The 14467-nt window shown below is 33.7% G+C and overlaps 1 protein-coding gene across 2 annotated transcripts in view; it reads left to right on the forward strand.

Annotated features, from left to right (window-relative positions):
• Positions 1 to 1151: 1151 nt before the first annotated feature.
• LOC148953957 (uncharacterized) overlaps positions 1152 to 14467 on the forward strand; it is a 44464-nt gene continuing 31148 nt past the window's right edge. Inside the window, exons 1-2 of one of the 2 annotated variants that reach the window (XM_089085703.1) lie at positions 1152 to 1250; positions 9417 to 10887. In XM_089085703.1, coding sequence (XP_088941829.1) covers positions 9514 to 10887 — 1374 coding nt within the window. In that variant the 5' untranslated portion in view covers positions 1152 to 1250; positions 9417 to 9513. Of the gene's footprint in view, positions 1251 to 9405; positions 10888 to 14467 lie in introns of both variants that reach the window. The other variant, XM_089085702.1, reaches the window with a different exon arrangement.

The raw sequence follows: 14467 nt of genomic DNA on the forward strand, positions 1-14467 counted from the left end.
AATTAGTTATTTTAATTCTAGTCAGGAGTTGGGTTATAAATGGTCTGAACACAATAAACCTTAACCAAATTACCGAACTAGTCGATATAGATAATATCCTAGCCTGTTTTGAGTCTTAAAACTCTTAGTGCCTTGTGGATCTAAGTGCCTTTCTTTTTTGTTTCTGTTTTTATCTGTATTTATTATTTCATTTTGGGATTACAAAGGCTTTTGTGTTATCTCCGGTCCTACGTTTTTTTGTTTTTTTTTAGGCCTTACCTTAATCATCACCTTATTTTTAAATATTGTATTGCAACTGTACCAAATAACGCCTACCAAAAATTTTTATGCGGTACTCAACAAAAGATATTGTATGTCTTTGGCTTGTAGTTTTTTCTAGTGTTTCCATGGGAATAAGTCATATTAAATTCTAAAAGTTAATAAAAAGAGTTCACAGCTGTTTAACCATTATGACGCATAAAACTGCAGCTAAAAACAGCTGAATTTTGGCGGATCACATAAATCGTTGTTTTTCCTTGAAAGTGGAGCAGGATGAACAAAGGATAAGCAAACAAGGTAAAAGTAGAATTAGATTAGGGGCAAAACTTTTTCTGACTTTAGCACGAAAGAACTATTTATCACTATTTCATCATGTGTATCACTGTAGCACGTGCTTCAATTTGTAGCACTTTCGTAATATAATTTTTTAATTTTGTCATTGACGAAATGATGAGGATTTTGAAAAAGGTTAAGTAATTAACAAAAACTTTGGACCGCATTTTTCCGCATTTGTTTTGAGAGATTTGTACGAACTTTATTTAACTAAGACCATCTTTTTTCCGTGTTTGTTTCGATTGGTGCTAAGTTTGAAATAACCGGACAAAAAGACTGATCTAGAACTAATCCAACTACACTTATAGGGCAATGCGCGTGTCGCGGTGCCAGCCGTGACAAGCGTAAAATTTTTTTTGGACTTTAGCACCAAAAAGTGTTGCGAAACACACAAATTTGGGCAATTTTAGAACTTTATGAACTGACCAAGATGGCAGTCTTGATTTTCAAAGGCTCGGGCGTATTTTGGCTTGTTTTTCAAAGGCTCCGGTTTGTTTTTTGTTTGACTTTCTGGCAACCCTGCGCATAACAGAGGAAGAGGATTGTATTACTTATACAATGTAGGCTACAACCCTTTTATTGCATTTAGGATAGTCTAACATTTGTATTTTTAGATTACATTGATAGCTTAATCATACCACTGGATGAATCTTTTAATGGTAATTTTAAGTATGATAGATTAGGCCCTATGCTAATTACCACCATCACAAATGCAGCCCCCTCTCTGAATGGAGCCTGGAATGCACTTGCTTAAAGTTTTATATGATTTAGTACTTTATTAAATTGACGTTTAAGGGATCATGCTAATATACTTATCAGATAAATAAATGGTCAATATATACGAAATCATATTATTGAGTTACCTAGGACTAAAGTGAATACACCGCTCGATGCCTTTATTAATGCTGATTACGAATATAATAAGCATTTCTATCGGAAATGAATTTCAGCCCCCCCCCTATATAGGCTATACCTAACCCAACCTAACCCTGAATTGGCATATATAGGGGGGGGGGGCTGAAATTCATTTCCGATAGAAATGCTTATAGACCTATTCGTAATCAGCATAAAAAAAGGCATCAAATGGTGTATTCACTTTAGTCCTAACTCAATAATATGATTCCGTATATATATTGACCAAATAAATATTCAGTGGATGACTACATATAAAAGAAACTTGTTAAAGAAATAAAAGTAGGCCTAGCCTTGTAGCCTACTGTAAGATTTCTTATAAATCTCCATTTCTCATGTTTCTAGATAAAAGCTATGGCAAATATCTACCAAATCATAGGTCAATATCTACCAAATCATATTATTGAGTTAGGAATATAGTGAATACACCATTTGATGCCTTTTTTTATGCTGATTATAAAAATAATAAGAATTTCTATCGGAAATGAATTGCAGCCCCCCCCCCTATATCGGCGATACCTTACCCAACCTAACCTAACCCTGAATTGGCATATATAGGGGGGGGGGAGGAGGCTGAAATTCATTTCTGATAGAAATGCTTATTATATTCGTAATCAGCATAAAAAAAGGCATCAAATGGTGTATTCACTTTAGTCCTAACTCAATAATATGATTCCGTATATATTGACCAAATAAATATTCAGTGGCTGACTACATATAAAAGAAACTTGTTAAAGAAATAAAAGTAGGCCTAGCCTAGTAGCCTACTGTAAGATTTCTTATAAATCTCCATTTCTCATGTTTCTAGATAAAAGCTATGGCAAATATCTACCAAATCATAGGTCAATATCTACCAAATCATATTATTGAGTTAGGAATATAGTGAATACACCATTTGATGCCTTTTTTTATGCTGATTACGAATATAATAAGCATTTCTATCCCTTAATTGGCATATATAGGGGGGGGGGGGGTGAAATTCATTTCTGATAGAAATGCTTATTATATTTGTAATCAGCATAAAAAAGGCATCAAATGGTGCATTCATTTTAGTCCTAACTCAATAATATGATTTGGTAGATAGCCTATTGACCAATCATATTATTGACTTACACATAAAGTTAATATAGCACTTTTTCAGCCCCCCCCTATATATGCCAATTCAGGGTATATATTTCTACATTCGGGGGGGAGTGGGGGTAAAGTTTAAACTTACCTCCCATTTACATCAGAAACAAAATTTCCCCCCCCCCCCTAATGTAGAAATATATACCCTGAATTGGCATATATAGGGGAGGCTGAAATTCATTTCCGATAGAAATGATTATTATATTTGTAATCAGCATATTGTAATCTTCCCTGTTCAAACAGATGCCTGTGTTCATAGCTTCATTAATTTAGTTTTGTCTAAGTGAGCACCATTGAATTATGAATAGCCTAGGTTTTAAGTATTAATTGAAATTACCTTTCAAAGTAGATAAAGGTGAAAAGAAACATTACAATTAAATTGATAAAACCATATCATATATTATAAAGTAAAAGTTTCTTTACTTTATTTTTGTTTCTATATATTCCCAGGGCTATAGCCTATCTAGAACCATCAAGAATGGGGGGAGAAGATGCTATGTTAGAAAAGTAAACATAATATTTGGAAAGACCATAAAACAAGATATCTAGGTAAATTTTTACCAAATCATATTATTGACTTACAAATAAAGTGAATAGCCTATACCATTTGATGCCTTTTTTATGCTGATTACAAATATAATAACCATTTTTGTTGGAAATGAATTTTAGCCCCCCCCCCTTATATTTGTCAATTCAGGATATATATTTGCACATTTGGGGTGGGGGTTAGATTAGGCAGGGGCTGAAATTCATTTCAGACAAAAATGATTATTATATTCATAATCAGCATAAAAAAAGGTATCAAATGGTATATTCATTTTAGTTGTTACTCAATAATATGATTTGGTAAAAATTTGCCAATATCTGATGGTATTACTTCTGTTTTATGAGGGCATTTCCTTCAGAACAGGCAAATCTTTTAATATAGCCTACACCTCCATTTTTTAAATATGATCTCAAATAGTATTTCTATCCAATATTACAATTGAAGCCAAATATTTCTGGTTTAGAATACAAAAACCCACTATAACAAGGAACCCATAATGTATCTTGATACTAAACTAATAGAGTAATACATTATTATGGTTATAGATGGGGCCCTCAGAGGGTGAGATAGAGAATTGTCAGAAAAGAAACCATAACATTTGGAAAGAGAATAAAGTAATAAATTTATCAGTATTACTTTTATTTGTTTTGTATTTTTCTTCAGATGTCAACCAGGTGTGAAAAGTTCCAAAGCTGTCAGTAGCAGAATTCCAAAAGCTGCCAATATTTTTAGCAGCACACCTTGTGTTTTGACAGCTGAGCAAAAAGTATTTTTATATCATGTAATTTACAGAAAAGTAACAAATATGACTTAGTATAGCTTGCAGTTAAATCTAATTCAGTAGCAAGCCATATACTAGCCATAAATATCATATTCCATAATTTTACATGTACCATTTTATCAAAAATACTGTATTGTATTTACCCTAATATGGCTAGTGGAGTACAGTATTCAAAGTCTGAAGTATGCTGTATATAGTTTACTGCTGTTAGTTTATGGATAGACCAGTATGCTTCAATGCTATTGGTATTATAAAAAGGGTGCATACCCAACTGCTTGCTTGGTAGTCATTGACCACTATACTACAACTGTTGATTTTCTAGGAGAACAATATTGATTGGAAGCCTGGCAGTCACATGCATTATGAAGCTGTGATTTTAGTTTTGCCCTAATCTCATCCTCAAAATAAACAGAGAATTGCTGCTACATTGTTGTGTGGCTGTTTTAGGCTACTAATCTTCCATTACCTTAAATTGCACTTGCTAGTGATATGGACAGGTCCAGTGTATGCCAGTTAGTGATGATATGGCTGCAGGACATCTGCTTCATCCCATTGTGTGAGCCATAGTTTGGTCTCCCATTCCTTATCAAGATTTGCTTTGAAACTGTCAATGGATGGTGAACTCACTGTTGTTTTGCACGGATTGTTCCAAAGGCTTATAATGTGGTTGGAGAAGGAATGATTCCTCTCCCTTGTATTAGCATGCTTCTGAAAAGCTTTGCTGAATGACCCCTGGTTCTTGATGATTGGGCAGGCTGGAATAAGTCTTTGTCATCAGATTAGAGCAGTTTGTAAGTCATTATCATATCACCTCTTTGCTGACAGTATGTTAGAGTTGGTTGGCAACACACATTCCAAATTCTAATTTTGGTCTCACAAGGCTCTTGTAGAGTTTTGTAACTATTGCTGGGGATCACTTGTCATTGCTCATTTGACAAGACTGAGAGTTTGGTTTGCCTTTGCCACTGCAGCTCAGTTGTGGCAGTTGAAATTAAGGTCTTTTTAAGTTGTGGCAGTTGTAATTCTCAAAAAGTGGTTGTCGCACACCAGCATTTGCTTACATAGAGTATTGCCATTGTGGGTTGTTTTTTCCAAAATGCAAAACCTTGCACTTATCTACATTAAACTTGAGCCTCCATATCTTGGCTTTATCTCTATGTAGCCTGCATCTTGATACCAGCCCTTCCTGACCAATAAACAGTTTTAAGAGAATTTGGCTATTTGTGCAAGATTTGGACAAATATTTGTTTTCAGTTGAAGAGGAGTAGAGTAAGTAAAAACTTGTCCACAAGGACAAAGGATAACAACAACTTAAAATTCAATTTTCACATAGCGGCATTGAAACTCAATGAGCTTTTAGTTTGAACAAGTTTTAAAAAGCAGCACTGTGAGAAGAGATACATCTCTTCTTGCAGAAGAGAAGAGATACATACATCTTATAAGAAGACATATTTCAGGAGAGATACATCATCTGGTAAAAAAAAGAATATAAAAATGGAAACAGCTCTTTTTTATTTTGTAGTTGCTCTTTTTTAGAGTTTTTATTCCTGTTGAGTCAAGTTACTTACAGTTCATTACCACAAACTGTTTGATCAATCTTCTAACACAGATATCAGGTAGCAGAGTGAGAAATAAATACCAACCATTTGTAAATAAATAAATCCAAAAGAATAATTTAAAACTTTACCAAGAAAATAATCTAGAAATAATAAAAAAAAAATTACTTTCAGCTACAGCCTAAAATACACATTTTTATGAATTGATTTAAAAAACTTTTACCTCAAACCAAGTTTTTCAAAGAAAAGTGAAGAGCTCCATTAAGAAAAGAAAGTGGCCAACTAAAGTCAAATAATCTTCCAAGTGTAAAACTACCACAAATCAATAAATAAATGAAACTCAAGATTAACAGAAATCAAAATAAATAGCCAAGTCAAACTCAAAAGGAGCAGAAATTAACATGAATAGGGCTGTTAACCCCCATGCCTTCTCAAGACAAGAACACAATTTGCACTTTACTGAAAAAAAAACAACAACAAAAAACAAATGACCATGGATTGTCAGTATAATTGACATATACTGATATTTATTCCTTAAAATTTTTAATAATTTTGTATTTATGAAAGTAAGGAAAGTGAAAACATTTCAAATGTATTTTGTTTTGGGCTGTGGGGGGGGGATCATCTTCAAAGACATAATATCCAGACCTTTCAATTACATTGAACAAAATGGCTATCTCAAAATTTTTATTGAATAGGTTGGGTATGAGAGGTGGAGAAGTGGTGGGTAGGAGAAATGGTGGGTATGAGAGGACAAGTTAGTTGCCCTTCAATCACTTTTTGACTATTAAAATGGACACTAGCTCTTTCAATTTCCAATTGGATGAGCTCTTTTTGAAGTTTCTATGACAACAAATGACCATCTCAAAATTTCTATCAGATGCATTTCAGGAAAATACAAGCTGTTGGGGGGTATCCATCTTCTGATCACTCTGAATCTCAAAAAGAGCACTAGAACTTCTGATTATTAATTCAATGAGGCCCATCCAAACTTCATACAATCACCCTATCTATATATACCTTATATGCCCCCAGGGCATAACTCACAACCCAGTTAACATTTAAGCTATGGTTATTCTACTATTAATTGATTGTCATCAATACATTGAAAATATGTTTTACCCCACCTCCAAATGCCTGTTTGTTTAATGAATTTGACTATAGAGGGGGGGAGGGGCATAAAATGTATATTACAATTTGTTGGGGGGGAGGCAGATTTGTTTTTTTTTTCACTTATTTTCAACAAAAATACAAAAAGGCTTGTGATCTGTTTATGATATAACTGATCTATTATGATCAACTGACTATGCAACAGTAGAATGTTTACTGACCAATGTGTCCACAATAGAGTAGCAACAGCAGAAAAAACGAATGCTCATTAAAAATGGTATGTTTTCCTTGGGCTAAAGACCCACAGGCCAAATCAATTTCTGAAATTGTTTTAGTGGATAGATTATATGAACTGTTCATTAAAAGAGAATAAGTATATGAAAATAAGACTACATACTTCAAGAGAAGGGTTAGTTGAACACCAGTTTATCACTCAATCATGCACACTTCACAGCAAAATTAATCAGTGCAATTAATAATTATATTGCTTTCTTTAAACCTGCTGCATATCCAGTAAGAATCACAATAGCAATATTATATCCAAAACTGCTTCTCCCAGCCTTTGGGTAGTTTTGCGTGATGAAAACTGCAAGGCACCATAAAGAATTTTGGTAATGTATGTAAAATGCCAATTTTACTCATGTCTGAAAGGTTATGGCAAAGTTTTTTTTTCTAAAACCAAATTGCCAGTATTCATTATTACACTTTACTAACAGCTCTGGCAGGAAACTTCTTTCAAATGATTTACTGAGGGTGGTAAGCACTGTTGTAGGGAGGTGACTAGAGCAATGAATCATTTTTTTCCCTTTCTTAAATATATTTCCGACTATCCCTGTATAAAAAGACTTCAGAACTGAACAAGTATCAACACACATTTGAAAGAAAACTGCTAAATGTTCTGTTAACAAAGGTGATGCCTGCTGAAGGTGGTTCACCATAATACCATCAAGACTGGGAGCTTTGCAACACTTCAGCTTGGAGATTGTGTCACTAACTACTTTTTTGGAAATCACAAAATAATTTTTTGCCAAACTTGTAGCTCCAACTTTTCACTCAAAAACTTACTTGAAAAACTTACATCTGAAATATCTTTTGGCTCTATGATATGGATATGATTATATCCTATGAAAAGCCCTTTCTTGATTGTCTGATTGTGAGGCTCAGCATTCCTGAAAGTAAGTGTAATGGTTCTGGTTAAATCATAGCACCTTGGAACTCAGGGGAGTTCCAAGGCCACATCCTTGCTCAAGATAAACGTTAGCCTATTCCTCTAGGTTGAAGATTGATCTACACCTAACATGTTGCCTTTTGTAACTTTACCACACTTGGTTCTTTTTGTTATATATCATCTTTTTTAATACTATACCCTTGTAGAACTTTATCATGACAGTTAGGTTAGTGAATCTCTTTTAAAGTATATCAAGTGTCTAATTAACCTTGGCAACAGTTGGTTGTGCATGGAGATAAAAATTCAGCTCATTGCTAACCACTGCACAAAGGTCTCTTTCTGGACTGCTTCTGGAGATCTTTGCAGGATCCAACATTACACTTCATATTGTACTGGGTGCATGAATTTTACTTCCCAAGGTGGATGCTCTTGCGTTTGTTTACATTGAATTCCAGCTTCCAAATATCTTGTTTGTCAAAATTAAAAAATAATTAAAGAATAATTAAGCATATAAAGTTGAAAAGTTCTGAGAATGTGGGGGGGGGGGAGCGGGATTTTGAATTTAATTGAAATACAACTATTTGTATCTCGGCTCTCAAAAAGGCATATCTGCAATATCTTAGAATCGGCTTATTGCATTTAGTTGAAACTTTCAGGGAAGGTTGAGGGGGATGTTGAATAAATGACAAAAAACTAATGAGAACTAATACATTAGAATTGTATATCTGAATTCTTAAGCAAAGACATGAACATTTCGAGAAAATTAGAAAAAAATGATCATATCAAATATAAAGGTAAGATATACTGATGCCAATGAATAAATAAATGTTAAAAAGAATAAAAATCAAACGGAATATATAAGTCAAATCTAAAACGAACAATATTTACTACAAACGGGAATGCAACCACTACCCACTTCCCAATCCCCTAACCATAAAATTTATAATGCCTTTTGCGTCATTTCTGTTTTGATTGTTTTTCTTTCATATTTATAATATTAAAAAAAAAGGTTACAGTGAAAAAATCTTGAATTGCTGTGAGTTCTATGAATTAATATAATACATATATTAAATATTCACTGTATTTTCATTGGTTCTTTTCAGTCATCTTGGCGGGAAAATTATAGTGAATTTTTTTGATAAATTAAAACATGCTATTCAAAATACACAAAAGTTTTCAATAAAACCAAACGCAAATGACGCATAAGACTTTTATGGTTAGGGGAGAGGGAAGGCAGTAGTAGTCAAACTCGTTTTTGTAGTGATTTTGATTTGTTTTAAGCTCAACTTGAATATTTAATTTAATTTTATTCATTTTAAGATTCATTTATTCGTCTGCCTTAATATCTGCTATTTTATGCTTGACATGGTCATCTAATTTCTATTCGATTTGGGTTTCGTTTTTCTTTGATAGTAATTTCTGGTCATTTTGAGTTTGGAATTATTATAGGACTTTTTCTGCTGGTCTTAAGTTTAATATGGACCTTTTTTTATTATTTTTTTTTTTTTTGAATTTATCTCCTGAAAAGAACAGTCATGGATGTTCGATTTGAAAAGGCTTAATATTATAGAGTTATCTTAATCAGTGACTATACAATTTGATCTTGTACAAGTTTAATTTTAGGAAGAAAACAGAAGTACAAATACAAAGGCTGGGTGAAGCTGATGTAAACCAGTTGTTACATCATTCTAGTAATGATGAAAGTGATGGAAACCAACAGATGGAAAGTGAAAGTAGCTCCATTTCAGATGATACATCTTCTTTCCAGCAAATGAAGCACACAACAAATAAAGTAGGAAAAAAGAAGAACAATGATGAATTGAGTCTTAAAAACAAAAATCAAATACGGAAGCAAAGGCTGCAGGAAGATGATTTGAAGCGTATGGTGAATGAACCTGATAGTGATGAGTCTGATAGTGATGAGTCTGACAAACAGAGTTTTGGGAGGCCAAGTTTTAGTTCAGATAATTCCCCCTTGGTAAAACTGATGAATAATAGAAAGATTGCCAACAATGAAGTTAAGCAAAAGATCAGTAATAGAAAATCTATAGTTTTTTCATCAGACAGTAATGATGAAATAGAATGTAAAAAGACTTCACAATCTATTGTTGGACTAAAAAATGGGCCAAAAACAAGAAAAAGGCACATTATATTGGATTCTGATGGTAGTGAAAACTCAGAAATAGAGACGAAGTCAAAGAAAGAGAATTTGCATAAAAATCCAAAACGAAGATATGGTTTAACCAAAACAAGAGAGAATTCAGGGGATCAAGATATCCCTTCTGAGAAGCAAAATGAAAATTCAAGTGAGGAAGATGACAAGTCTGTTTCTCCATGCTCTGATGAAGCTGATAAGAGGATAAATTCGAAGGAAACATCTGCAATATCAGATAAATCTGAATTTGTGCTGAAAAAAGAGCCTGATGATGATATGTCTTCAGACGATGGTCCAAGCTTGTCTGAATTAAAAAAGAACAGAAATGAAACTGAATCAGAAACAAATGTAATGAATAACAGTAGAGATGATTTAGAAGTCAATGATGAACAAAGCATAGAAAAGAAAGAACTCAAGCATAGAAATGTTTTAAATGTGTGCATAAATAAACTAGGCAAGAACCTGAAAAAGAAGAAAGCAAACACTCAACTAACAAATCCTAGCAATAGCAGTGATTCTGACACAAATCCAAAAAATGATGACCATTTTGATAGACAGGATCAATCTGTGAAACACTCTCCAAGCAATTCAGATGATGACATCTTGCTCAGAACTGAACCAGGAAAAAAGAATTTATCTGAAAAATCAATGTCTTCAAAATCAAGTTCTGACAAAATTCAGAAAAAAAATAGAAAACCATCTTCAAGTAGTTTAGATGAAGATGTCCCATTAAAAAAGAGACTAGCAGAAGTAAACAGATCTGAAAAATCAACTCCTTTAAATTCAAGATCTGTCACAACTCAGAGAAATGACAGTCATTCTGATAACGAGGATGAATCTGAGGAGGAATCCTTAAGCAGCTCAGATAAAGATGTTTTGCTGAGAAATAAAAAAACAGATAAGGGTAGGCTGCAAAAGGCACAGCCTTCGAAGTCAAAGGTATTCAGATTTTTTACTTTTTTGTTAAATTGTACTTGATGGTTTTGGTATAATTTCGACGTATAATATATTCTTCTTGATGGCTTGGTTGCATTTATGGTAAGACTGCTATCTTTTCAACCAAAAAATAACTTCTTTTCTGTTCTGGAATTTTTTTTTACACTAAAAATTACAACACAATTCCTAGTGCAGAGAGTAGTCCTTGGTTTCGCTAGAATATATTCCATAGGAACATTAAATTGCTATGCATTACTGTAACTTTGTTTGCGATGTTATGTACTTAAACTGCTAAAACAACATAGATGTATATTATTATGATGTTTAGATTGCAGATACTTTCTTCTGTTCAAATTTTAAGTTTTGTTTCTTGTTGTATAAGGTTATCTGTCTATCCTAAATTCACGTGATAAAGATATATTAGTTGAAGAAACTGAAGCTTTGCACAAAATCGGGCATATTTCAAATTAGTTTAATTAGGTTAAGGCACTTACTCTATTCATTCCATTGTTTCTGCTAGTTTACAAGATACAGGAAAATGGCTTTAATCCAGTACCTCTAATATTTTATGAAGCTAAGATACTGAAGATGACAAGAGAGACAAGAGAACTGTGCTTGCTAATAGCCAAACAAAGAGTTTTCTTTCAGTCTTTATAACCAATTCAAATTTAGATTTATTTTACTTTTTCTCTTTACTTTGAAAACGGATGCTAAAGTTGTTCCTCTTTGGAAATAACTTTTATCTTCTCAAAAGTCAGGAGAGACTTTCAGAAGGTTAAATATTACTACTAACAACTCACTGCAGCACCAAGTCATCAGAGACCAGCACAACTGTGAACGCTCTTCCTCCATCCCATTTTATTCAAAACCTCCCTCTTTACATTCTCCCAAGAAGTTCCCATTCGCTTAAATCTTTCTTTACGATATTCCCCACCCCACTCGGGGACGACCTGCTTTTTATTTGGTCCTAGAAGGCTGGCTGACAAGGACAATCCTTGGCAATATGTCATTCTTCATCTGCAGAAAGCATCATAGCCATCTCATCCTTTCTCTGATTAAAGCCCTAGAAAGCAGGATTGGACCACTTTTTTTGTACAGCTTACTGTTTGAAATATTGTCAGTCAGTTGTATACCTAAAACAGTCCATAGGCAATTTCTCTGGTAAACATCTTCCAAATCCTCCTCCGTTTTTAAAAGGGTCCACGTTTCAGGACCATATTTAATCGCTGTCATCACTGTAGCTTCCAGCATTGTAATCTTGGGTCGCAGACTTATCTTCCTATTCTTTCAAACTTTTTTTCCACTATGAAAAACACCTTGGGCTCTGGCAATTCTACTTTTTACATCTTCACTGCATCCACCATTTTTACTAATAACTATATGTAGGTGAGTGAAAATGTCCACTCGACCAATCTTCTCGTTACCCGACGTTATGTTTTCAACTTCACTTCTTCCTGATTTTTGCAATTTAGTCTTCTTGATTTAATTTTCAAACCTATTCTTGGAGGTTGAACTCGAAAAAACCTCTTCATTCATTTTTGCTAGCATTTTCATTTGCGCATGAGCATTATCTAAGTCTAGAGTAGTTTTACTTCCCCATTTGATTCCGTGTTCTCCCATTGTCTTTGCTCTGCTTAGGACAAAATTCATCAAAATTATCCATACAGATAGGGATAGAATATAACCCTGCTTAACTCTTCATTTGATACAAAACCAGCTAATAGCCTCATTTCCTACTTTAACCGCAGTAGTGTTTTCTTTTACATAGTACTAATCATTTTGATGTATTTGTCTGGTATACCATACAAGGAGAGGATCTTCGCTAAAGCTCTTCTTTCAGCTGAATCAAACGCTTGCGCGTAATCTATAAAACTGAAAATTAAAGGCACTTGATAACTCTGACACTTCTCAATTATTAATCTAAGAGTGAAAATTTGGTCTACGCATCCTCCGCCCATCCCTAAAACGACTTCTCTTAAAATTTTAATTCTTAATGAGGGGTTTAATTAGAGTTTTTCTAAAATGGCTCGGTACTTTCTGTTTTTCAAAAATAATATTCATAATCTTCAGTAACTTGTCTCTCACCTCATAGCCGCCAAAAAAAAACAACAACAAAAAAATCATTTACCACGCTATCAGTATTTGGGTGTCTTATTATTTTTTAGTCCTTTCAGTACTGTCAATAATCTTCCTTTACATCCAATGTGTCACAAACTTTTTCACTCTCCTCTGTATCTCTTCCTTTAACTCTATTGCGGTTTTGGAGATTCTCAAAATGTTCTGTCCATCTCTATTGACTCTCTCCTTCTCACTAATTGTGGCTTGTGTCTCTAACTTTCTTCTTTAAGACATCATCAACGACTTCATAAACTATTTTCCTAAAACTACCCCATCCATCTTCTACATTTTCAAATTTTAAACTTCTAGTTTAGTATTCAACCATTCCTGGAAATTTTCTTTCAAATTCTTTGCAAAACCTTTAGAAAGTTTGTTACATTTAATTGTGATTCTGAATAGATTTTCAATTTTTGTCACAGCAAAGTATTGTTAAATAAGTCTTTGCATTGTTTCTTACAATTTTTGTTAAGGCCCATTCTTGACTATGAACAGACAAACTAAGTGAGGTTTTGTTTAGACTATTCAAACTATTTCTCTATTTTCTCCTTTTTGTTTTTAGACTGTTGCAGTTGTAAAGGGAACAACTTCTCCTACCCTTATTTGTTTGTTTGTGCTCTCTTGGGGACTTAGGTCCTTTTGTAATTGCCTTCTTGCCTCTCTTTGTCCAAGATATCATTTGTAACAAAGTCACTTTTAGTCTATGGAAGACATATTGCTCCCTTTTGATATAATAAAAGTCATCTGTACAATGTTAAATGTAATTAGTATCAACAAAACTGGCTATTCTGGGCCCTTTGAGCTTATCAAGCCTGTATTTGATTATCTGACGTTTTAAAAGGCTTTTATTTATAGATGATCAGTAATTTTATTATCGCACCCTTGTGTTGTAGCAATAGCTGGAATTGTTACTAAATAAAAAGCTCAGATCCTCTGTCTTCTTCAGAAGGTCTACAGACCAGCACGAAGATTATTTTCCCTCAGAAGGATGGTAGTATTAATGTAGTATGCAGAAGAAGCAGACAGTACCCCCTGGATTCATGTATGCAGAAGAAGCGGACAGTACCCCCTGGATCCCTGTATGCAGAAAAAGCGGACAGTACTATCGCCATACAAAAGGGCATTTGACTCATCAAGTCTGTCAACCATCTGCCATGACGTTCTGGAGCGATAAGGATATTCTAGAATTTTCCTGTAAGAATGCCTACATTTCAAGGGGGAATATTACTCACGTGATGATTGATATAACAGTTTGATGGCGAGTTAATATCTCAGTTCCACATAGACATTTGATTAGTTTATATTGTTTCAAGTTGGAAAAAAATATTCAAATATTTAGAAAATGAGGGGTCTTAAACTGTTGCATCTAGAAAGACTTAACAGGGATGTTCTAAGACAAGGGGTCTCAATGTAGCAATAGTAATTGCAAGTGTTTTCCAACTAACATTTGAGTAGGATGAGATGTTTG

This window comes from Artemia sp. Qi Xiang Cuo, chromosome 3 (assembly GCF_049724085.1).
Source record: "Artemia sp. Qi Xiang Cuo chromosome 3, ASM4972408v1, whole genome shotgun sequence".
Classification (NCBI taxonomy): Eukaryota; Metazoa; Arthropoda; class Branchiopoda; order Anostraca; family Artemiidae; genus Artemia; species Artemia sp. Qi Xiang Cuo.